Below are 24,281 nucleotides of genomic sequence, written 5' to 3'. Positions count from 1 at the left end.
AACTTATTTATTCTACGTATTTATTTTTTTGGCTGCACTGGGTCTCTCATTGCTGTGCACGGGCTTTCTCTAGTTGGCGGCTAGCGGGGGCTACTCTTGGTTGCGGTGTGCGGGCTTCTCATCGCGGTGGCTTCTCTTGTTGCGGAGCATGGGCTGTAGGCACGTGGGCTTCGGTAGTTGAGGCTCACGGGCTCTAGAATGCAGGCTCCGTCGTTGTGGCACATGCGCTTAGTTGCTGCACGGCATGTGGGATCTTCGCAGACCAGGGCTCGAACCCGTGTCCCCCGCATTGCATTGGCAGGCGGATTCTTAACCACGGCGCCACCAGGGAAGCCCTAGGTGTTCTCATAGAGAGTCTAAAAACAGAGGGCACTGAGCGAAGGTAGTGGTTATTAAAGGCTCAGGATCTAAATTCTACCTGCCTCTACACCCCTTCCCAGCTGTCGATTTGACCCCATTTTTGAATGCCGACCTCATTCTTCAACTTTCTCTGGCGTTTGTTATACTCACCTTGAAAACTTGTTTCTGTGATGCGTTGAGCAGACACAGGGTGGCAGACTGCAGAGGTGGAAGCTGGTGGTCGGATATTTGTGGGCTGAATCTCCTTCAGTCCCATTCCCATTTCTGGTTGCCCAGAGGCCCGACTTCCTGTGTATGACGCCGAGCCGTAGGATTGCGGGCAGGAGCCAAGTTCTCCATACAGTAAAGACCCCAGTGTGCCTTGGTTATAGTAATATACCTGGCTCCCTTCCTGGCAGGGAAGTGGCAGGCGGCTCTGCCCCTGATTTGGAATCTGAGATGGTGTTCCCTGAGCAAGGCTGGCAGAAAGCGATGGATGTAGAGGGACCATGTTCTTGGCGTCTGAAGTTTTATCATCCTGGGCTGCCAGAAACATGGAGGAGGCAGCTGTGTGGCGGTCAGTGAGTGCCAGAGTAAAGTCTCCGAGTGAAGAAGAATTCTTTTCAGTGCTTGCTGTGATGTCCCACTCAAGAACACCTGGATAGGAAGCAGCTGAAGTGGAGATCTGGCTGTGGTCAGTAACTCCAGATAACATAGTCGTGCTAGAATGTTGGTAAAGGTAGGCACTACCCATGAGTGTCTGGAAAGGGGTACCAGTAGCCGATGCCGAACTGACGGCAGGGGCAGAGACTCTGGAGAAGTTGCAGACACTTCGTGTTAGGGAAGTTGCATTGCTCACCACAGGAGGAGAATGCTGCAGAGAATTTAGAGTTCCAAGTAGAGATGGATGTTGGAAATTTTCTGTAAGAACAAGAGGGTCATGAAAAACTCAGGGAGGTTGAGAAATTCTCACTACGTTTGAGGAACGGCATCATCTGAAGGTTCTTGCTATCAGGACACCTCTACTATCACTACTTCCTGAGAAGCCCAAAATCAGACAGTTGATGATGGCTGTAAGGACTGAGCAGTTTTCCACTCTTCTCTATTAACTGCCTGTGCTCCCATCTTGGGCACAGACGGGCAGAAGAGCCAAGTGGTGTGGTTCAGAGATTGTTCTCTAGGCTGGAAGCAACCTTCTCCCTGCCCTGTCTTTCCCTTCGGCCTGCACTCGTATTGACTTCTATGCTATTTCCTAGACTGGAAGCATTTTAGAACTAGGAGGCCCTTAGAGAACTTCGATGTTCTCAGTCTCATTTCGTGAGTAAGGAAACTGAGGCTCAGAGAGGTCGGGTTGACTTGTTCAAGTTCTCTCATTATGTTAGTATCATTACCAGGTTTCAGAACCTAAGTATCCTGACTTCCTTGCCAGGACTCCACTCTGAGCATGATACTGCCAGAAAGCAGGAGAAATAGAACTTATAATATAGGCATTTTTTTTGTCCATTAGAAAACAGTACGGCTATTACCATTGTCGTCTTCAGTGTCTCCCTTTGCTTGTGCAGTTCCCACGCTATTACCTAGAGGTGACGTACAGCTCAGTCCAACTGGTGAATTGAAAGAGTCATTTTTGCCCTCTTCAAGCCTGGTTTCTCATCCTACCTCAAAATGATTACCCGAAAGTGGATTTCTTAAGTGCTTTTGGAAAGGGAAAAGTTATCTGATTACTTCAGATTACTCACCTATAAAGTGGTTATAACACCACCACCAATAATAATAGCAGTAATAATTAATAGATGAATAAGCTGATCTGTTGCGTATGATTTATATGGAGGAAGATACAATAAGTTCTAGAAAGACAAAGAAAAATCATGACAAGCATATTACGTTAACGAAAAAGAAATCCATAGATATTAATGAAAACTGGGGTATGTGGCAAGTATCGAAGCCTAATGAATTTACTGACAAATGGCATTCTGTACCATCCATGCAATATTATGAAAGTGAATTTTGCCCACTCTATTTTAGTGAATACTATTAACCAGAAAACACGATGGAGGTGATAGAGGTGAATGAATTCCTAGCCAATGCATACAGACAGAGAAGGTATGTCAGTAAAAAATGCATAACAAGCAACAGAATGCAATAAATGTGCATGTATAGGTAGCCACAACACATATAGACAAGTATTTCAATGAAAACCGGTACGAAGCAGACAGCAAAATAATAAGTGTAAAAGAGTTTCATTATTGTGCTCCTTCATATTTTTACCCAGCAAGTAAGAGGTATTAAGCCTAGGAGAAATATATATTTCAATGAATATAGCTTATATAATAAGCAGAAAGGAAGCTTAAAATGTATCAGGAAGGTTTTTGGATTTATCCTAGAACTTAGATTAGAATCATCTTCAGCATCCAAGAAGATGGCATCCCAAAACCTCAAAAAACCATCATGCCTAGAATCCAATTAAAAAAGATTTTCGAATGTAAGAAAATCCACAGGACTCCACAATATGGTTTTCGATAAACGTGGATGTTTGTTTGTTTTGTTTCTTTGGCCGCGCCGCGTGGCCCTGGCCGTGAAAGCACCGAGTCCTAAGCACTGGACCGCCAGGGAATTCCCTAAGTGGGGGGAATTAGAGATGTGGGGCTTGACTTTTTCTTCTTCTTCTTCTTCTTCTTCGGTAGCTAAGATCTGCAAGCGAACGATGGCTGTTGATCAATGTGCTCTCTGTGTTAGGAAGGAAATAACTGTAAAAATGAAAAGCAGCCTTGCCTTAGAACCTACATATCACACCAAGGAAAATAGTCCTTCTGATTCAATTTAGAAGATATCACTTAAAATGTTGAATTGGTGAAATGTCTACCTAGTTTAAAAATTAGAAAGAATAAAACACTGAAAAGCAGCCCCCTAGATAACCACTGTGGTTGCTTGTTTATAGGAGGCATCATTTCTAAAACGTATTTCTAAAATGTTTATATTCAAAACTGTCAAGTGGCCAACTGTATTCAGAGAGGCAATAAAAGAAAGAAAACGGAGTATGACTTTTCTGATAAGCTGCCTTTCCCGGTGATCCCCTGTTCTGGCCTTACTTTCCTTCTTAGTCTGTTAATGTAAGGGTTTGCTACCATCAACTTGGTTTTGCCCTGCTCTGAGCAGGTTTCCCTCTGTGCTGTTTCTGCTTTAATTGAAAATCTTTGGTTCCCATCAGCATTCCATTGCAAACTCCGTTTTTCTTGAGAGCTCCTCTATGCTTTCCCTCTTCATTCTTACATTTTCTCCCATCTCTTGGTGCCTGTTGGCCTGTGCTAATGAAAACCATCCTAAACTTCCTTACGCTCGACTCTGTGCCTCCCTGTAGAGCCCAGTACTCTCCATCCTCTCTCCCTATTCTCTCTTTTCAACTAGTCGAAATCCTAGTGGAGGGAGACCATTAGAGATGAAACATCTTGGTATATATTGCTAGTTTTCTATGTCCCCTGGCTTTTCTATGTTTCTGTTGAAACACTCTTGAGAAGTGTCTGATTTCGTTTTCTACATGGGTACCCTTTAAGGCTCAATACTGGAAAAGAAGGGGATCAGAGTGATCAACCCAATGTGGTATCCTAACGTAACAGTTAAGGAAAGCAACAGGCTTTGTGAGACAGCCAGTGATTTGTCCAAAGTCACACAGATAGTAAACGTCAAAGTCAAAAGTGAAATTAGGTCTCCAGACTTGTAGTTCAATACTTTCCCTCATTATTCCATGCTATTTTGAATCTCCTACTCAATTTAGGGGCAAAAGAAATCGAACGCAAAACTTTCCAAAGTTTCTTTTCTTACCTGACATGGTCAGAGAAGAGGAAGCATCCACTGCAGGTACAAGGGATGAGGAGACAACACTAGAGGATGTCTGAGTGGCTGCAGCTGAACGGCGCACGTGTCCAGTACAGAGGTCACTGGTTACTGGTCCAAACAGCTCCACGGAAACCCCAAGGCTCTACCAAGTGGTAGTAGGTTTGGTAGGAGAGTGATGTCACAAAGCAGGCAGTTGAAAGGTATGAGAGAGCCAATAGGGAGGTCCGATCCCCAACAGGAAGGCGGGCTTGGGTGAAGAGAGTGTAGGAGAGCTAAAACAACACCTGAGTTTCTGAGCTCTGGGGAGGAAATCCTAGAAGACAGATTTACCTCCCCCAGGCTCTTCCATTAGGGAAATCATTGCCACATTTCTTACAGACGTTCATTAATACACTGAACTAAGAGTTACTTATATTCTACAGAGTATTCTATTTTATGTATCATATACTTAGAGCTATATAGATCTTATTTAATTAATAATCCTTAGGAAGGAAAGAGCCATCTAGTTTGAACTATTACAGTTGTTCTGAAATCAGATGTGTCTAATGAGTGAACTGATAGCAGCTTTTAAGGAGCCAAAGTAGGGATTAAGAAGCTCTCTTTGTAACTTGGTTCAAGAGTAGGGTGAAGTTTGTTGAGTGTACCTTGTGGAGAATGTTGTGGTCCAAGGCTCTTCTCTTTTAGTTTCTTCTCCTTGACTCCTACCTTCCTTGGGCTGGGCTAGGCTGGGGGCCAGGTTGGACGTGCGACTTAACGTTTCTCTTCCGCTTTCTCTTTTTTTTTTTTTCTTCCATTATGGGCATTGCTTCGAGGACAAGCCTTGATCTTGCATTGGACGTTACTTCCTGTCAACTTCCAGCAGCAGGAGTCTTCTTTTCAGTGCTTGATGCTTCACGAAATAGACTCTGCCCGTTGGCAGCAAATACCAGAGAGCTAGGAGACAGAGCTGGTTGCAGACCTTTCCTCTTCCAGCCTTTGGTTGCAATTGTTTGGCCCATAATTTGCTAGCTCTAGTTCCTTGGGCCACACAGGTATCCTGCCATCTCCAGCTCTTGTTATATGTGAGAGACATTCTGAACACTGTCCCTTTTTCTTTGCACAGAAGTATATACAGTGTGGCAGCTACTGTAATCTCCTCCGCCTTGCAAACAGCCACTCTAGAATCTTGGACCTCTAGGACTCTCTGTCTTGCATGCTTGGGGGCAAGGCCAAGCAAAATGAAGAGGAGAATAATTAGAGAAAGAGGAGGACGTTGGTGGAGAATTGGGAGCAGGTAAGGTGAAAGGGCACAGGAGAAAAGAGATGCATGTAGACTTTTTGGTTTCTGTGGGAAACAGGTTGACACACTTGGGCCTCATTTGGTATTAACAGAACAGAGAGTTAAAGATCTAAGTAGCTAGATAGTGTGCAGCAACTGCCATGAAGTCTGTACACTGAAGAGAACAGTCTCACATCTAGTTTTCATTTTGTTTTATGTCATAGTACCTTATTTATAGCATTCACTGGTGTGTTTGTAGAATACAGATGTTTTCAAATGCTCTGGTTTTGTCTACATGGTTATCTCCTTGTCCTGTTTGTAAGGAATCCAACATTGTAAGACATATTGCATGTTTTTCTCTTGACGATTGTTGACCTTGAAGCGTCATGAACTGACTTGAGCTGTTGGATTCTGTGGAGAAACGTTCAAAAGGGTCTGTGAAAAAGGCACTGTGGTGAGTCGCATTATGCACCCGAGCGTAAGGAGCAAGATATCTGCCACCAGCCCAGCTTGGCCTGGATTGCCTCTGTTTTAGTTCCCCTGGTTAGTGCTTTTCTCCCTAACCACTCTTGTGACTGTGATAATGTGAGTAAGGGCGGAGTTGCTAATGATCTATGTGTGAGGTAAGCTGGTTTGAGGGAGGAAATCTATGGACCTAGTCATTTTCCTTGGTGGTAAGCTTTCAGGGGTGCAGAGATTGATCTTCCTGGGGCCTTTTCTGGTCCCAGGAAGATATCGCATAGATGGGACCTCCCAAGACACACATTGAATCTTTAGGCCTGTTTTTCCTATTATGAGGTACGAGTTTCTTCACTGATGGGGATGATGCTTATCTGAGAAGAAATTGTGAAAGGTGGTGTAGTGTAGAGGTGTGGCTTAAGCTTTTAAGTTTTCCTCCAGGTTTTTCCCCTAAGCTTCCTACTTCGGACGGCCTACTTACATGATACTAGTAGGTGATGTCCGGCTAACAACTTCCTAAATATACCTGCAAGCCAGATCAGTGTCTCTTTTCTCTGTATTCCCATGGAAATCAAGAGTCCCGCCGAATTTTCCATCGAAACAGTTGATTTGTGTTGTCTCTAGGAATTCTAAAGGGCGTACCGTTGCTTCCTAACCGGTGTCATTTGGGAGATCCGCCTCTGTACGTTCAAATGATTAATTTTGAGACTTTGCTCATGTGTGCAGTAAACCCTTGAATTCCCTAAGACCTTCCTTTCCTCCATCTCCTACCCCATTAAGCCCGCTTCAGTTCATCTCCTGAATTTCTTTGGAATCTGTCAGCCAGCTCTTCCTCAACTTCCTAATACTGAACTTGCCTGTCTGTTGCGATTAGGTCCTAACTAGTGTCCATATATCTTGTTTCCTTCCAATCCACTCTTCACACAAGAAACCTTCAAAGCAAGTTGGAACGTTGCTCATAAACATCGCTCACAAGCATTGTTTTGAGAATAGAAAACACACTGTTGGCCTTTAAGACTCTGCGTGGTCTAGAATCCTCTCTGCTTCTCTAGTCCCATCTTGTGCCACTTTTGCCCTCACTTTCTATGCTTCAGATACACTGAATTAACCTTAGTTCTCACTCATCTGACAGAAGTCAGTTCAGATACTATTTTTCACTGTGATTCCTAGCATTAAGGAATTTGATTATCAGGTTTTGTATGAGGACTATTTCATCAGGGGTACAGAAGTTCTGGCCATCTCTGGTTTTGGATATCCCTTATTTGTTGAGACCTTTGCGTTGTTTGGTTGCCTTTTGTCTGTTTTCCAGATGGGAAAACAGGAACAAGGGAAGTATAGGTTATTACTAGGTGGGGTTGAGCAAGTGGAGCAGCAAACTGCAAAGCAGAAAGAAGAGGGACGTACTATAGAGGGATATGACTTCCATTCTCAAGGCGCCTGCATCCTGTGCAGGGAGACAGCCTAACATAAAATGTGCCTAACAACAAATATATTGACTTCTTACTAAAAATCTCCAGTTCATAGAACCGAGGGGTTTGTACCTTCTCCTTTAAAAGTGATAGTCCTGGGACTTCCCCGGTGGTCCCGTGGTGAAGACTCTGCGCTTCCAATGCAGCAGGCGTGGGTTCAATCCCTGGTTGGGGAGCTAAGATCCCACATGCTGCGCAGCCAAAGAAATTTTTGTCGAACGTTATACTCCTGTATTGTTGGCTTTAGTGGTTTAGATTTTGTTGTACTGTTAAGAAGATTTCAGTTTATTTACCGGGAACAAACAACACATAATGTAAAAATAGTTTCCCAGAAACGATTTCCATCATTCTCTTCCTCCCTTTCTCCCGCAGACTGGTGTTTCACCTTGACAAGTTCTCTGTCATTCCATAGGAAAGCTGTCTGGCTTGGAGGTTGCAATCCCAGGGAATTTTTCATCAGCGGGGAAGTCTCCATCACTACAGAGGAATCAAGGGAGAAGTCAGTCCCTGGTAAGTGAGATGCTCCCCCTAAACACCAACACAGCAGTCGTGTACCTTTCAAGGGGTTCAGGGGCAAGATGGGCAAGGCATTTCTACTAACTCTTCTTAAGGATCACGGACAGTGCCCTATGCTACGAGGTAAGCGGTGACTGCTGTAGTTCTTACTGGTGATCCTTTCCTGTCACTGATTCTCGGCTTTCTTTGTATTTCATAGGACTGTTGTCAGTCCAATACAAAATGAGTCTTATTTTTAAAAACCTGAAATGTTTTACAGAGCCTAGCATTCTCATATAGGGTCCTTTCCATTCTCCCCACTTTCCCGAGAGGCCAAGAACACTTCACACCATGAACTAGGAGAGGGGGTAGAGCCCTTTCTGATGAAATACATCAACAAAGACAGAGCCTTAGCCTGCTTGCTCTCTGGACAGGATCTCGGACCACAAGGTCTTCAATCCTGGTATAAATGAAGGAAGTGAGGACAGTTCAACTGGCACTCTCATAACAAGAGTTCTGAAACACCTTCCAAAGAGACTATAGCAGTAGATGAGGGAAGGGAGTGCTACAGTGTGGCAGTACAGGGGGAATGATCGGCTACAGCAGTGAAAAGTGTGGTACCGATTGGTGTGCTCTCGGGGTTCTTGTACATGTAGCATAGATGACCTCTACGGTGGCCCTCCCACCTTCCCACCTGCATTAGGTGTTCTTTTTTTTTGTAATTTATGTTTATGTATTTATTTACTGTTTGAACTTATTTATTCTACGTATTTATTTTTTTGGCCGCACTGGGTCTCTCATTGCTGTGCACGGGCTTTCTCTAGTTGGCGGCTAGCGGGGGCTACTCTCGGTTGCGGTGTGCGGGCATCTCATCGCGGTGGCTTCTCTTGTTGCGGAGCATGGGCTGTAGGCACGTGGGCTTCGGTAGTTGAGGCTCACGGGCTCTAGAATGCAGGCTCCGTCGTTGTGGCACATGCGCTTAGTTGCTGCACGGCATGTGGGATCTTCGCAGACCAGGGCTCGAACCCGTGTCCCCTGCATTGGCAGGCGCCACCAGGGAAGCCCTAGGTGTTCTCATATAGAGTCTAAAAACAGAGAGCACTGAGAGAAGGTAGTGGTTATTAAAGGCTCAGGATCTAAATTCTACCTGTCTCTACACCCCTTCCCAGCTGTCGATTTGACCCCATTTTTGAATGCTGACCTCATTGTTCAACTTTTCTCTGCCGTCTGTATACTCACCTTGAAAACTTGTTTCTGTGATGCGTTGAGCAGACACAGGGTGGCAGATTGCAGAGGTGGAAGCTGGTGGTCGGATATTTGTGGGCTGAATCTCCTTCAGTCCCATTCCCATTTCTGGTTGCCCAGAGGCCCTACTTCCTGTGTGTGACGCAGAGCCGTAGGATTGCGGGCAGGAGCCAAGTTCTCCATACAGTAAAGACCCCAGTGTGCCTTGGTTACAGTAATATACCTGGCTTCCTTCCTGGCAGGGAAGTGACAGGCGGCTATGCCCCTGATTTGTTCGTGGGCCTCCTGATCCAGCAGTTCCCTTGGCTCTGCCCCTGTCGTCAGCTGCCCCTAGGATAACTCTGAGCCCTAGCCACTTCTCTGGTAGATTTCCCTATTCCCCCACTACAGTCACACCTGAATAAGGCAACTCAGACCTTTCAGAGATGTGTCCTGAACCTCTTGTTTTCTGAAATACCTATCTGGTGGTTGTGAGACTTAAGGCCAGCGTCCCCGAGAGACTTTTTCTATTTCTCCTAGTAAACCTAGACTCATCTTCTGTCACCTTCAACTCTACTCCAATTGTGTTCTTTCAACCCAGACCTCTGACCCTGCTTTTTACTTCTGCCATTTCATCCTCACTCCTGCTTCCTTTCCTAAATCCATACGTCTCTTTTGGCCTTCCTAGCCCTGGGCCAAGTTCCTTCCTCTTTGCTCAGTTTTTACCCCTTTCCTTCATTCTCCCATCCAACTTTCAGTCCTTCCTTTCTCACGCCCCAGTTAGCAGCATCTGAAAATTCGAAAGGTTTGTTACTCGTCTATTAATTGTATTCCATTTACTTATTCAGTTCTATACCTGTCTTACCTGTGTATGGAAGAACAGCTGGTAGCCAAGGTGGCACCAAGAATCCTAGCAGCTCTCACTTGACGTATCCGTAGTAGTCGGCAATTTCCATTTCGTTTTCCCTCTCGGTGAAAAATTGCAGCTTGCCCGAAGAGGTGTATCTGGCAGCATTCTCCCGTTGTTGTTGAGCCCGCCTCTTCATGGCCTCTCGCTCTGGCCTCTGCTCTTGTTCGATGGGCTTTGACATGACTGGCTCAGGCACGTTGGGTTCCTTCCATGGAACTCGTTGCTTGCTGAAGTCTTGGAGTAGAAATTGGGTTTGGAGCTTGGGTGGGGACTGGCGCTTATTCACAGCAGGGGGAACAGGCTCCCGCTGGAGAGGAGCGCCAGATGAAGTTTTGGAGGGTGCAGGCCTAGGAGCAGCAGACTGAGGGACACGAGGCTGGGTATGGTTGGTCCAAGCCGGTTGGGTTGGGTTGGTCACAGTTGGCTGAGCTGGTTTGGCGGGGCCTGGCAAAGAGGCAGGAGCTGGCTGGGATGAATTGGCTGCAGCAGGTTGAGCTGAGTCAGTAGAACCAGGCTGGGCACGGTAAGCCCCAGCAGGCCGATGTGAGGCCAGAGACTGTGGCCTCCGAGGAGCGGGTCGAGCTTGAGGCTTGTCCCAGGCAGAAAAAGGCAGAGGTATCAACTTGACCTTCCCAGGAGGAGGCCGCTCATACTGGGCTGGAGACGGACACTCTGTTTCAGCACTGCTGTCTGGTTTCTGGGCTTGGACTTGCGTTTTCTCAGGACCCTTCCCCTCACGTGGGGTATGCCGCCATGGCTGGATAGCTGGGGGTGGCTGGGGGTCTTTGGGGTTGCTTGACTTTCCCAAGAGCCGACAGGAAGAGAGCCCAGTTTTCGTCTCATTCTTCTTCCCCAGCGCATGAAGAACCTTCACAGACTCCAGCATGCGCACGCCAAGGGAGGTTCGAGGCTTTTGAAAGCTCTGTTGGAGAAGCTCAGTTTGGTGTTCCTTTCGCTTCGTGTGGGGGATTGCTGGCTTCTCTTCTGCCTTGACTTTGTTCCCTGACTGCTTGTTCTCCTCAGCCTTGTTTCTCCCTCTGGTCCTTTTGGTCTTTTCCTGCCCGTGGCTCTTAGTTTTGCTGATCTTTCTGGATGCAGCTTTCTGAGGTTTGCCTTGAGAGTGCTTGGCCGTGTTCACAGGAGCCCTGTCACTGACTGCAGCGTGGCATATAACCACTTCTCCCCCTAACAGGCACTCTGGATTCTTTGGCTGGATTTTGGCCTTGGGAGCGCCACTGATAGGCTCAGAGGCTTTCTGTTTGTTCTTCCTGGGTTGATCAGAGGGAACCTTTATGACACTTGGCTTTTCCTGCACCTGATTCACCTTAATGGCTCTGGTGTCTTTAGCTTTGATCACGTTGGGACCGTGGGATTGATCAAGATCTTTCAAAGGATTAAAGAGCTGGGGAAGGTGAATATCCTCCGCCAGTGTAGTAATGTCTGCAAGACCACTGCTAGGTTCAATCCCATTTTCAAGTGTCCCTAGGTCCTGACGACTCCGGCTGTTCTCTCCCAGATCAGCATTTTCAGAACCAGGCTGCTCCTCTTGGCTGAGGGGATCGGTGCAGGCCAGCGGCTGGTGAATATCAGGGATTCCTAAAGGGAGTAGTGGAGGATCTTGGTTCTCTGTTGGGATCTGGTAGGCATCCAGAGGCTTTGAAAGCTTGGTTTTGATATCATCCACGTGCTTACTCTCTATTTGTCCCTGGCTTGGAGCTGGAGGCAGGGCCAGGAGACGCCTGGCACTCTGGACTGGAGCTGTCACTGAAATGTCCCCAAGTTCAGATGGTGGGTTACTCTCAAGTATGTGGCTGTTTCTGCTACTGCAGGACTTGGGGAGTTCTTGACTTTGTGTCACACAAAACGTCTGGCTTGGAGGTTGCAATCCCAGGGAATTTTTCATCACCAGGGGGGAGGTCTCCATCCCTACAAAGGGATCAAGGGAGAAGTCAGTCCCTGGTAAGTGAGATGCTCCCCCTAAACACCAACACAGCAGTCGTGTACCTTTCAAGGGGTTCAGGGGCAAGATGGGCAAGGCATTTCTACTAACTCTTCTTAAGGATCACGGACAGTGCCCTATGCTACGAGGTAAGCGGTGACTGTTGTAATTCTTACTGGTGAGCCTTTCCTGTCGCTGATTCTCGGCTCGCTTTGTATTTCATAGGACTGTTTATAAGTCCAATACAAAATGAGTCTTATTTTTAAAAACCTGAAATGTTTTACAAAGCCTAGCATTCTCATATAGGGTCCTTTCCATTCTCCCCACTTTCCCGAGAGGCCAAGAACACGTCACACCATGAACTAGGAGAGGGGGTAGAGCCCTTGCTGATGAAATACATCAACAAAGACAGAGTCTTAGCCTGCTTGCTCTCTGGACAGGATCTCGGACCACAAGGTCTTCAATCCTGGTATAAATGAAGGAAGTGAGGACAGTTCAACTGGCACTCTCATAACAAGAGTTCTGAAACACCTTCCGAAGAGACTATAGCAGTAGATGAGGGAAGGGAGTGCTACAGTGTGGCAGTACAGGGGGAACGATCGGCTACAGCAGTGAAAAGTGTGGTACCGATTGGTGTGCTCTCGGGGTTCTTGTACATGTAGCATAGATGACCTCTACAGTGGCCCTCCCACCGTCCCACCTGCATTAGGTGTTCTTTTTTTTTGTAATTTATGTTTATGTATTTATTTACTGTTTGAACTTATTTATTCTACGTATTTATTTTTTTGGCCGCACTGGGTCTCTCATTGCTGTGCACGGGCTTTCTCTAGTTGGCGGCTAGCGGGGGCTACTCTCGGTTGCGGTGTGCGGGCATCTCATCGCGGTGGCTTCTCTTGTTGCGGAGCATGGGCTGTAGGCACGTGGGCTTCGGTAGTTGAGGCTCACGGGCTCTAGAATGCAGGCTCCGTCGTTGTGGCACATGCGCTTAGTTGCTGCACGGCATGTGGGATCTTCGCAGACCAGGGCTCGAACCCGTGTCCCCTGCATTGGCAGGCGCCACCAGGGAAGCCCTAGGTGTTCTCATATAGAGTCTAAAAACAGAGAGCACTGAGAGAAGGTAGTGGTTATTAAAGGCTCAGGATCTAAATTCTACCTGTCTCTACACCCCTTCCCAGCTGTCGATTTGACCCCATTTTTGAATGCTGACCTCATTGTTCAACTTTTCTCTGCCGTCTGTATACTCACCTTGAAAACTTGTTTCTGTGATGCGTTGAGCAGACACAGGGTGGCAGATTGCAGAGGTGGAAGCTGGTGGTCGGATATTTGTGGGCTGAATCTCCTTCAGTCCCATTCCCATTTCTGGTTGCCCAGAGGCCCTACTTCCTGTGTGTGACGCAGAGCCGTAGGATTGCGGGCAGGAGCCAAGTTCTCCATACAGTAAAGACCCCAGTGTGCCTTGGTTATAGTAATATACCTGGCTTCCTTCCTGGCAGGGAAGTGACAGGCGGCTATGCCCCTGATTTGTTCGTGGGCCTCCTGATCCAGCAGTTCCCTTGGCTCTGCCCCTGTCGTCAGCTGCCCCTAGGATAACTCTGAGCCCTAGCCACTTCTCTGGTAGATTTCCCTATTCCCCCACTACAGTCACACCTGAATAAGGCAACTCAGACCTTTCAGAGATGTGTCCTGAACCTCTTGTTTTCTGAAATACCTATCTGGTGGTTGTGAGACTTAAGGCCAGCGTCCCCGAGAGACTTTTTCTATTTCTCCTAGTAAACCTAGACTCATCTTCTGTCACCTTCAACTCTACTCCAATTGTGTTCTTTCAACCCAGACCTCTGACCCTGCTTTTTACTTCTGCCGTTTCATCCTCGCTCCTGCTTCCTTTCCTAAATCCATACGTCTCTTTTGGCCTTCCTAGCCCTGGGCCAAGTTCCTTCCTCTTTGCTCAGTTTTTACCCCTTTCCTTCATTCTCCCATCCAACTTTCAGTCCTTCCTTTCTCACGCCCCAGTTAGCAGCATCTGAAAATTCGAAAGGTTTGTTACTCGTCTATTAATTGTATTCCATTTACTTATTCAGTTCTATACCTGTCTTACCTGTGTATGGAAGAACAGCTGGTAGCCAAGGTGGCACCAAGAATCCTAGCAGCTCTCACTTGACGTATCCGTAGTAGTCGGCAATTTCCATTTCGTTTTCCCTCTCGGTGAAAAATTGCAGCTTGCCCGAAGAGGTGTATCTGGCAGCATTCTCCCGTTGTTGTTGAGCCCGCCTCTTCATGGCCTCTCGCTCTGGCCTCTGCTCTTGTTCGATGGGCTTTGACATGACTGGCTCAGGCACGTTGGGTTCCCTCCATGGAACTCGTTGCTTGCTGAAGTCTTGGAGTAGAAATTGGGTTTGGAGCTTGGGTGGGGACTGGCGCTTATTCACAGCAGGGGGAACAGGCTCCCGCTGGAGAGGAGCGCCAGATGAAGTTTTGGAGGGTGCAGGCCTAGGAGCAGCAGACTGAGGGACACGAGGCTGGGTATGGTTGGTCCAAGCCGGTTGGGTTGGGTTGGTCACAGTTGGCTGAGCTGGTTTGGCGGGGCCTGGCAAAGAGGCAGGAGCTGGCTGGTGGGATGAATTGGCTGCAGCAGGTTGAGCTGAGTCAGTAGAACCAGGCTGGGCACGGTAAGCCCCAGCAGGCCGATGTGAGGCCAGAGACTGTGGCCTCCGAGGAGCGGGTCGAGCTTGAGGCTTGTCCCAGGCAGAAAAAGGCAGAGGTATCAACTTGACCTTCCCAGGAGGAGGCCGCTCATACTGGGCTGGAGACGGACACTCTGTTTCAGCACTGCTGTCTGGTTTCTGGGCTTGGACTTGCGTTTTCTCAGGACCCTTCCCCTCACGTGGGGTATGCCGCCATGGCTGGATAGCTGGGGGTGGCTGGGGGTCTTTGGGGTTGCTTGACTTTCCCAAGAGCCGACAGGAAGAGAGCCCAGTTTTCGTCTCATTCTTCTTCCCCAGCGCATGAAGAACCTTCACAGACTCCAGCATGCGCACGCCAAGGGAGGTTCGAGGCTTTTGAAAGCTCTGTTGGAGAAGCTCAGTTTGGTGTTCCTTTCGCTTCGTGTGGGGGATTGCTGGCTTCTCTTCTGCCTTGACTTTGTTCCCTGACTGCTTGTTCTCCTCAGCCTTGTTTCTCCCTCTGGTCCTTTTGGTCTTTTCCTGCCCGTGGCTCTTAGTTTTGCTGATCTTTCTGGATGCAGCTTTCTGAGGTTTGCCTTGAGAGTGCTTGGCCGTGTTCACAGGAGCCCTGTCACTGACTGCAGCGTGGCATATAACCACTTCTCCCCCTAACAGGCACTCTGGATTCTTTGGCTGGATTTTGGCCTTGGGAGCGCCACTGATAGGCTCAGAGGCTTTCTGTTTGTTCTTCCTGGGTTGATCAGAGGGAACCTTTATGACACTTGGCTTTTCCTGCACCGGATTCACCTTAATGGCTCTGGTGTCTTTAGCTTTGATCACGTTGGGACCTTGGGATTGATCAAGATCTTTCAAAGGATTAAAGAGCTGGGGAAGGTGAATATCCTCCGCCAGTGTAGTAATGTCTGCAAGACCACTGCTAGGTTCAATCCCATTTTCAAGTGTCCCTAGGTCCTGACGACTCCGGCTGTTCTCTCCCAGATCAGCATTTTCAGAACCAGGCTGCTCCTCTTGGCTGAGGGGATCGGTGCAGGCCAGCGGCTGGTGAATATCAGGGATTCCTAAAGGGAGTAGTGGAGGATCTTGGTTCTCTGTTGGGATCTGGTAGGCATCCAGAGGCTTTGAAAGCTTGGTTTTGATATCATCCACGTGCTTACTCTCTATTTGTCCCTGGCTTGGAGCTGGAGGCAGGGCCAGGAGACGCCTGGCACTCTGGACTGGAGCTGTCACTGAAATGTCCCCAAGTTCAGATGGTGGGTTACTCTCAAGTATGTGGCTGTTTCTGCTACTGCAGGACTTGGGGAGTTCTTGACTTTGTGTCACACAAAACGTCTGGCTTGGAGGTTGCAATCCCAGGGAATTTTTCATCACCAGGGGGGAGGTCTCCATCCCTACAAAGGGATCAAGGGAGAAGTCAGTCCCTGGTAAGTGAGATGCTCCCCCTAAACACCAACACAGCAGTCGTGTACCTTTCAAGGGGTTCAGGGGCAAGATGGGCAAGGCATTTCTACTAACTCTTCTTAAGGATCACGGACAGTGCCCTATGCTACGAGGTAAGCGGTGACTGTTGTAATTCTTACTGGTGAGCCTTTCCTGTCGCTGATTCTCGGCTCGCTTTGTATTTCATAGGACTGTTTATAAGTCCAATACAAAATGAGTCTTATTTTTAAAAACCTGAAATGTTTTACAAAGCCTAGCATTCTCATATAGGGTCCTTTCCATTCTCCCCACTTTCCCGAGAGGCCAAGAACACGTCACACCATGAACTAGGAGAGGGGGTAGAGCCCTTGCTGATGAAATACATCAACAAAGACAGAGTCTTAGCCTGCTTGCTCTCTGGACAGGATCTCGGACCACAAGGTCTTCAATCCTGGTATAAATGAAGGAAGTGAGGACAGTTCAACTGGCACTCTCATAACAAGAGTTCTGAAACACCTTCCGAAGAGACTATAGCAGTAGATGAGGGAAGGGAGTGCTACAGTGTGGCAGTACAGGGGGAACGATCGGCTACAGCAGTGAAAAGTGTGGTACCGATTGGTGTGCTCTCGGGGTTCTTGTACATGTAGCATAGATGACCTCTACAGTGGCCCTCCCACCGTCCCACCTGCATTAGGTGTTCTTTTTTTTTGTAATTTATGTTTATGTATTTATTTACTGTTTGAACTTATTTATTCTACGTATTTATTTTTTTGGCTGCACTGGGTCTCTCATTGCTGTGCACGGGCTTTCTCTAGTTGGCGGCTAGCGGGGGCTACTCTTGGTTGCGGCGTGCGGGCTTCTCATCGCGGTGGCTTCTCTTGTTGCGGAGCATGGGCTGTAGGCACGTGGGCTTCGGTAGTTGAGGCTCACGGGCTCTAGAATGCAGGCTCCGTCGTTGTGGCACATGCGCTTAGTTGCTGCACGGCATGTGGGATCTTCGCAGACCAGGGCTCGAACCCGTGTCCCCCGCATTGCATTGGCAGGCGGATTCTTAACCACGGCGCCACCAGGGAAGCCCTAGGTGTTCTCATAGAGAGTCTAAAAACAGAGGGCACTGAGCGAAGGTAGTGGTTATTAAAGGCTCAGGATCTAAATTCTACCTGCCTCTACACCCCTTCCCAGCTGTCGATTTGACCCCATTTTTGAATGCCGACCTCATTCTTCAACTTTCTCTGGCGTTTGTTATACTCACCTTGAAAACTTGTTTCTGTGATGCGTTGAGCAGACACAGGGTGGCAGACTGCAGAGGTGGAAGCTGGTGGTCGGATATTTGTGGGCTGAATCTCCTTCAGTCCCATTCCCATTTCTGGTTGCCCAGAGGCCCGACTTCCTGTGTATGACGCCGAGCCGTAGGATTGCGGGCAGGAGCCAAGTTCTCCATACAGTAAAGACCCCAGTGTGCCTTGGTTATAGTAATATACCTGGCTCCCTTCCTGGCAGGGAAGTGGCAGGCGGCTCTGCCCCTGATTTGGAATCTGAGATGGTGTTCCCTGAGCAAGGCTGGCAGAAAGCGATGGATGTAGAGGGACCATGTTCTTGGCGTCTGAAGTTTTATCATCCTGGGCTGCCAGAAACATGGAGGAGGCAGCTGTGTGGCGGTCAGTGAGTGCCAGAGTAAAGTCTCCGAGTGAAGAAGAATTCTTTTCAGTGCTTGCTGTGATGTCCCACTCAAGAACACCTGGATAGGAAGCAGCTGAAGTGGAGATCTGGCTGTGGTCAGTAACTCCAGATAACATAGTCGTGCTAGAATGTTGGTAAAGGTAGGCACTACCCATGAGTGTCTGGAAAGGGGTACCAGTAGCCGATGCCGCACTGACGGCAGGGGCAGAGACTCTGGAGAAGTTGCAGACACTTCGTGTTAGGGAAGTTGCATTGCTCACCACAGGAGGAGAATGCTGCAGAGAATTTAGAGTTCCAAGTAGAGATGGATGTTGGAAATTTTCTGTAAGAACAAGAGGGTCATGAAAAACTCAGGGAGGTTGAGAAATTCTCACTACGTTTGAGGAACGGCATCATCTGAAGGTTCTTGCTATCAGGACACCTCTACTATCACTACTTCCTGAGAAACCCAAAATCAGACAGTTGATGATGGCTGTAAGGACTGAGCAGTTTTCCACTCTTCTCTATTAACTGCCTGTGCTCCCATCTTGGGCACAGACGGGCAGAAGAGCCAAGTGGTGTGGTTCAGAGATTGTTCTCTAGGCTGGAAGCAACCTTCTCCCTGCCCTGTCTTTCCCTTCAGCCTGCACTCGTATTGACTTCTATGCTATTTCCTAGACTGGAAGCATTTTAGAACTAGGAGGCCCTTAGAGAACTTCGATGTTCTCAGTCTCATTTCGTGAGTAAGGAAACTGAGGCTCAGAGAGGTCGGGTTGACTTGTTCAAGTTCTCTCATTATGTTAGTATCATTACCAGGTTTCAGAACCTAAGTATCCTGACTTCCTTGCCAGGACTCCACTCTGAGCATGATACTGCCAGAAAGCAGGAGAAATAGAACTTATAATATAGGCATTTTTTTTGTCCATTAGAAAACAGTACGGCTATTACCATTGTCGTCTTCGGTGTCTCCCTTTGCTTGTGCAGTTCCCACGCTATTACCTAGAGGTGACGTACAGCTCAGTCCAACTGGTGAATTGAAAGAGTCATTTTTGCCCTCTTCAAGCCCGGTTTCTCATCCTACCTCAAAATGATTACCCGAAAGTGGATTTCTTAAGTGCTTTTGGAAAGGGAAAAGTTATCTGATTACTTCAGATTCCTCACCTGTAAAGTGGTTATAACACCACCACCAATAATAATAGCAGTAATAATTAATAGATGAATAAGCTGATCTATTGCGTATGATTTATATGGAGGAAGATACAATAAGTTCTAGAAAGACAAAGAAAAATCATGACAAGCATATTACGTTAACGAAAAAGAAATCCATAGATATTAATGAAAACTGGGGTATGTGGCAAGTATCGAAGCCTAATGAATTTACTGACAAATGGCATTCTGTACTATCCATGCAATATTATGAAAGTGAATTTTGCCCACTCTAGTTTAGTGAATACTATTAACCAGAAAACACGATGGAGGTGATAGAGGTGAATGAATTCCTAGCCAATGCATACAGACAGAGAAGGTATGTCAGTAAAAAATGCATAACAAGCAACAGAATGCAATAAATGTGCATGTATAGGTAGCCACAACACATATAGACAAGTATTTCAATGAAAACCGGTACGAAGCAGACAGCAAAATAATAAGTGTAAAAGAGTTTCATTATTGTGCTCCTTCATATTTTTACCCAGCAAGTAAGAGGTATTAAGCCTAGGAGAAATATATATTTCAATGAATATAGCTTATATAATAAGCAGAAAGGAAGCTTAAAATGTATCAGGAAGGTTTTTGGATTTATCCTAGAACTTAGATTAGAATCATCTTCAGCATCCAAGAAGATGGCATCCCAAAACCTCAAAAAACCATCATGCCTAGAATCCAATTAAAAAAGATTTTCAAATGTAAGAAAATCCACAGGACTCCACAATATGGTTTTCGATAAACGTGGATGTTTGTTTGTTTTGTTTCTTTGGCCGCGCCGCGTGGCCCTGGCCGTGAAAGCACCGAGTCCTAAGCACTGGACCGCCAGGGAATTCCCTAAGTGGGGGGAATTAGAGATGTGGGGCTTGACTTTTTCTTCTTCTTCTTCGGTAGCTAAGCTCTACAAGCGAACGATGGCTGTTGATCAATGTGCTCTCTGTGTTAGGAAGGAAATAACTGTAAAAATGAAAAGCAGCCTTGCCTTAGAACCTACATATCACACCAAGGAAAATAGTCCTTCTGATTCAATTTAGAAGATATCACTTAAAATGTTGAATTGGTGAAATGTCTACCTAGTTTAAAAATTAGAAAGAATAAAACACTGAAAAGCAGCCCCCTAGATAACCACTGTGGTTGCTTGTTTATAGGAGGCATCATTTCTAAAACGTATTTCTAAAATGTTTATATTCAAAACTGTCAAGTGGCCAACTGTATTCAGAGAGGCAATAAAAGAAAGAAAACGGAGTATGACTTTTCTGATAAGCTGCCTTTCCTGGTGATCCCCTGTTCTGGCCTTACTTTCCTTCTTAGTCTGTTAATGTAAGGGTTTGCTACCATCAACTTGGTTTTGCCCTGCTCTGAGCAGGTTTCCCTCTGTGCTGTTTCTGCTTTAATTGAAAATCTTTGGTTCCCATCAGCATTCCATTGCAAACTCCGTTTTTCTTGAGAGCTCCTCTATGCTTTCCCTCTTCATTCTTACATTTTCTCCCATCTCTTGGTGCCTGTTGGCCTGTGCTAATGAAAACCGTCCTAAACTTCCTTACGCTCGACTCTGTGCCTCCCTGTAGAGCCCAGTACTCTCCATCCTCTCTCCCTATTCTCTCTTTTCAACTAGTCGAAATCCTAGTGGAGGGAGACCATTAGAGATGAAACATCTTGGTATATATTGCTAGTTTTCTATGTCCCCTGGCTTTTCTATGTTTCTGTTGAAACACTCTTGAGAAGTGTCTGATTTCGTTTTCTACATGGGTACCCTTTAAGGCTCAATACTGGAAAAGAAGGGGATCAGAGTGATCAACCCAACGTGGTATCCTAACGTAACAGTTAAGGAAAGCAACAGGCTTTGTGAGACAGCCAGTGATTTGTCCAAAGTCACACAGATAGTAAACGTCAAAGTCAAAAGTGAAATTAGGTCTCCAGACGTGTAGTTCAATACTTTCCCTCATTATTCCATGCTATTTTGAATCTCCTACTCAATTTAGGGGCAAAAGAAATCGAACGCAAAACTTTCCAAAGTTTCTTTTCTTACCTGACATGGTCAGAGAAGAGGAAGCATCCACTGCAGGTACAAGGGATGAGGAGACAACACTAGAGGATGTCTGAGTGGCTGCAGCTGAACGGCGCACGTGTCCAGTACAGAGGTCACTGGTTACTGGTCCAAACAGCTCCACGGAAACCCCAAGACTCTACCAAGTGGTAGTAGGTTTGGTAGGAGAGTGATGTCACAAAGCAGGCAGTTGAAAGGTATGAGAGAGCCAATAGGGAGGTCCGATCCCCAACAGGAAGGCGGGCTTGGGTGAAGAGAGTGTAGGAGAGCTAAAACAACACCTGAGTTTCTGAGCTCTGGGGAGGAAATCCTAGAAGACAGATTTACCTCCCCCAGGCTCTTCCATTAGGGAAATCATTGCCACATTTCTTACAGACGTTCATTAATACACTGAACTAAGAGTTACTTATATTCTACAGAGTATTCTATTTTATGTATCATATACTTAGAGCTATATAGATCTTCTTTAATTAATAATCCTTAGGAAGGAAAGAGCCATCTAGTTTGAACTATTACAGTTGTTCTGAAATCATATGTGTCTAATGAGTGAACTGATAGCAGCTTTTAAGGAGCCAAAGTAGGGATTAAGAAGCTCTTTTTGTAACTTGGTTCAAGAGTAGGGTGAAGTTTGTTGAGTGTACCTTGTGGAGAATGTTGTGGTCCAAGGCTCTTCTCTTTTAGTTTCTTCTCCTTGACTCCTACCTTCCTTGGGCTGGGCTAGGCTGGGGGCCAGGTTGGACTTGCGACTTAACGTTTCTCTTCCGCTTTCTCTTTTTTTTTTTTCTTCCATTATGGGCATTGCTTTGAGGACAAGCCTTGATCTTGCATTGGACGTTACTTCCTGTCAACTTCAGCAGCAGGAGTCTTCTTTTCAGTGCTTGATGCTTCACAAAATAGACTCTGCCCGTTGGCAGCAAATACCAGAGAGCTAGGAGACAGAGCTGGTTGCAGACCTTTCCTCTTCCAGCCTTTGGTTGCAATTGTTTGGCCCATAATTTGCTAGCTCTAGTTCCTTGGGCCACACAGGTATCCTGCCATCTCCAGCTCTTGTTATATGTGAGAGACATTCTGAACACTGTCCCTTTTTCTTTGCACAGAAGTATATACAGTGTGGCAGTTACTGTAATCTCCTCCGCCTTGCAAACAGCCACTCTAGAATCTTGGACCTCTAGGACTCTCTGTCTTGCATGCTTGGGGGCAAGGCCAAGCAAAATGAAGAGGAGAATAATTAGAGAAAGAGGAGGACGTTGGTGGAGAATTGGGAGCAGGTAAGGTGAAAGGGCACAGGAGAAAAGAGATGCATGTAGACTTTTTGGTTTCTGTGGGAAACAGGTTGACACACTTGGGCCTCATTTGGTATTAACAGAACAGAGAGTTAAAGATCTAAGTAGCTAGATAGTGTGCAGCAACTGCCATGAAGTCTGTACACTGAAGAGAAGAGTCTCACATCTAGTTTTCATTTTGTTTTATGTCATAGTACCTTATTTATAGCATTCACTGGTGTGTTTGTAGAATACAGATGTTTTCAAATGCTCTGGTTTTGTCTACATGGTTATCTCCTTGTCCTGTTTGTAAGGAATCCAACATTGTAAGACATATTGCATGTTTTTCTCTTGACGATTGTTGACCTTGAAGCGTCATGAACTGACTTGAGCTGTTGGATTCTGTGGAGAAACGTTCAAAAGGGTCTGTGAAAAAGGCACTGTGGTGAGTCGCATTATGCACCCGAGCGTAAGGAGCAAGATATCTGCCACCAGCCCAGCTTGGCCTGGATTGCCTCTGTTTTAGTTCCCCTGGTTAGTGCTTTTCTCCCTAACCACTCTTGTGACTGTGATAATGTGAGTAAGGGCTGAGTTGCTAATGATCTATGTGTGAGGTAAGCTGGTTTGAGGGAGGAAATCTATGGACCTAGTCATTTTCCTTGGTGGTAAGCTTTCAGGGGTGCAGAGATTGATCTTCCTGGGGCCTTTTCTGGTCCCAGGAAGATATCGCATAGATGGGACCTCCCAAGACACACATTGAATCTTTAGGCCTGTTTTTCCTATTATGAGGTACGAGTTTCTTCACTGATGGGGATGATGCTTATCTGAGAAGAAATTGTGAAAGGTGGTGTAGTGTAGAGGTGTGGCTTAAGCTTTTAAGTTTTCCTCCAGGTTTTTCCCCTAAGCTTCCTACTTCGGACGGCCTACTTACATGATACTAGTAGGTGATGTCCGGCTAACAACTTCCTAAATACCTGCAAGCCAGATCAGTGTCTCTTTTCTCTGTATTCCCATGGAAATCAAGGGTCCCGCCGAATTTTCCATCGAAACAGTTGATTTGTGTTGTCTCTAGGAATTCTAAAGGGCGTACCGTTGCTTCCTAACCGGTGTCATTTGGGAGATCCACCTCTGTACGTTCAAATGATTAATTTTGAGACTTTGCTCATGTGTGCAGTAAACCCTTGAATTCCCTAAGACCTTCCTTTCCTCCATCTCCTACCCCATTAAGCCCGCTTCAGTTCATCTCCTGAATTTCTTTGGAATCTGTCAGCTCTTCCTCAACATCCTAATACTGAACTTGCCTGTCTGTTGCGATTAGGTCCTAACTAGCGTCCATATATCTTGTTTCCTTTCAATCCATTCTTCACACAAGAGACCTTCAAAGCAAGTTGGAACGTTGCTCATAAACATCGCTCACAAACATTGTTTTGAGAATAGAAAACACACTGTTGGCCTTTAAGACTCTGCGTGGTCTAGAATCCTCTCTGCTTCTCTAGTCCCATCTTTTGCCACTTTTGCCCTCACTTTCTATGCTTCAGATACACTGAATTAACCTTAGTTCTCACTCATCTGACAGAAGTCAGTTCAGATACTATTTTTCACTGTGATTCCTAGCATTAAGGAATTTGATTATCAGGTTTTGTATGAGGACTAAAACTAAACTGGGAAGTGGAAGAATTGAGTTTCAACTGTTTCAGTCAACACGCATGAATTAATGATACCTAAGTATTGAACACCGGGCTAGGTTTCATCAGGGATACAGAAGTTCTGGCCATCTCTGGTTTTGGATATCCCTTATTTGTTGAGACCTTTGCGTTGTTTGGTTGCCTTTTGTCTGTTTTCCAGATGGGAAAACAGGAACAAGGGAAGTATAGGTTATTACTAGGTGGGGTTGAGCAAGTGGAGCAGCAAACTGCAAAGCAGAAAGAAGAGGGACGTACTATAGAGGGATATGATTTCCATCCTCAAGGCGCCTGCATCCTGTGCAGGGAGACAGCCTAACATAAAATGAGCCTAACAACAAATATATTGACTTCTTACTAAAAATCTCCAGTTCATAGAACCGAGGGGTTTGTACCTTCTCCTT

At 46.3% G+C, this 24,281-nt stretch overlaps 1 protein-coding gene across 1 annotated transcript; it reads right to left on the bottom strand.

Annotated features, from left to right (window-relative positions):
• Positions 1–9,979: 9,979 nt before the first annotated feature.
• Positions 9,980–23,970, bottom strand: LOC309621962 (uncharacterized protein C2orf78-like; the record flags this gene model as incomplete). The annotated part of the gene is made up of 4 exons (XM_082409218.1): positions 9,980–11,914; positions 17,277–18,026; positions 20,916–20,999; positions 23,937–23,970. The coding sequence occupies 4 exons, from the start codon at positions 23,968–23,970 to the stop codon at positions 9,999–10,001; spliced, it is 2,784 nt and encodes a 927-aa protein (XP_082265344.1). The 3' UTR covers positions 9,980–9,998.
• Positions 23,971–24,281: the final 311 nt, after the last annotated feature.

Source organism: Balaenoptera borealis (genome assembly GCF_965194805.1).
Source record: "Balaenoptera borealis genome assembly, contig: HAP1_SCAFFOLD_1286, whole genome shotgun sequence".
In the NCBI taxonomy this organism is placed as follows: domain Eukaryota; kingdom Metazoa; phylum Chordata; class Mammalia; order Artiodactyla; family Balaenopteridae; genus Balaenoptera; species Balaenoptera borealis.
This window is presented reverse-complemented; position numbering and strand designations above follow the sequence as displayed.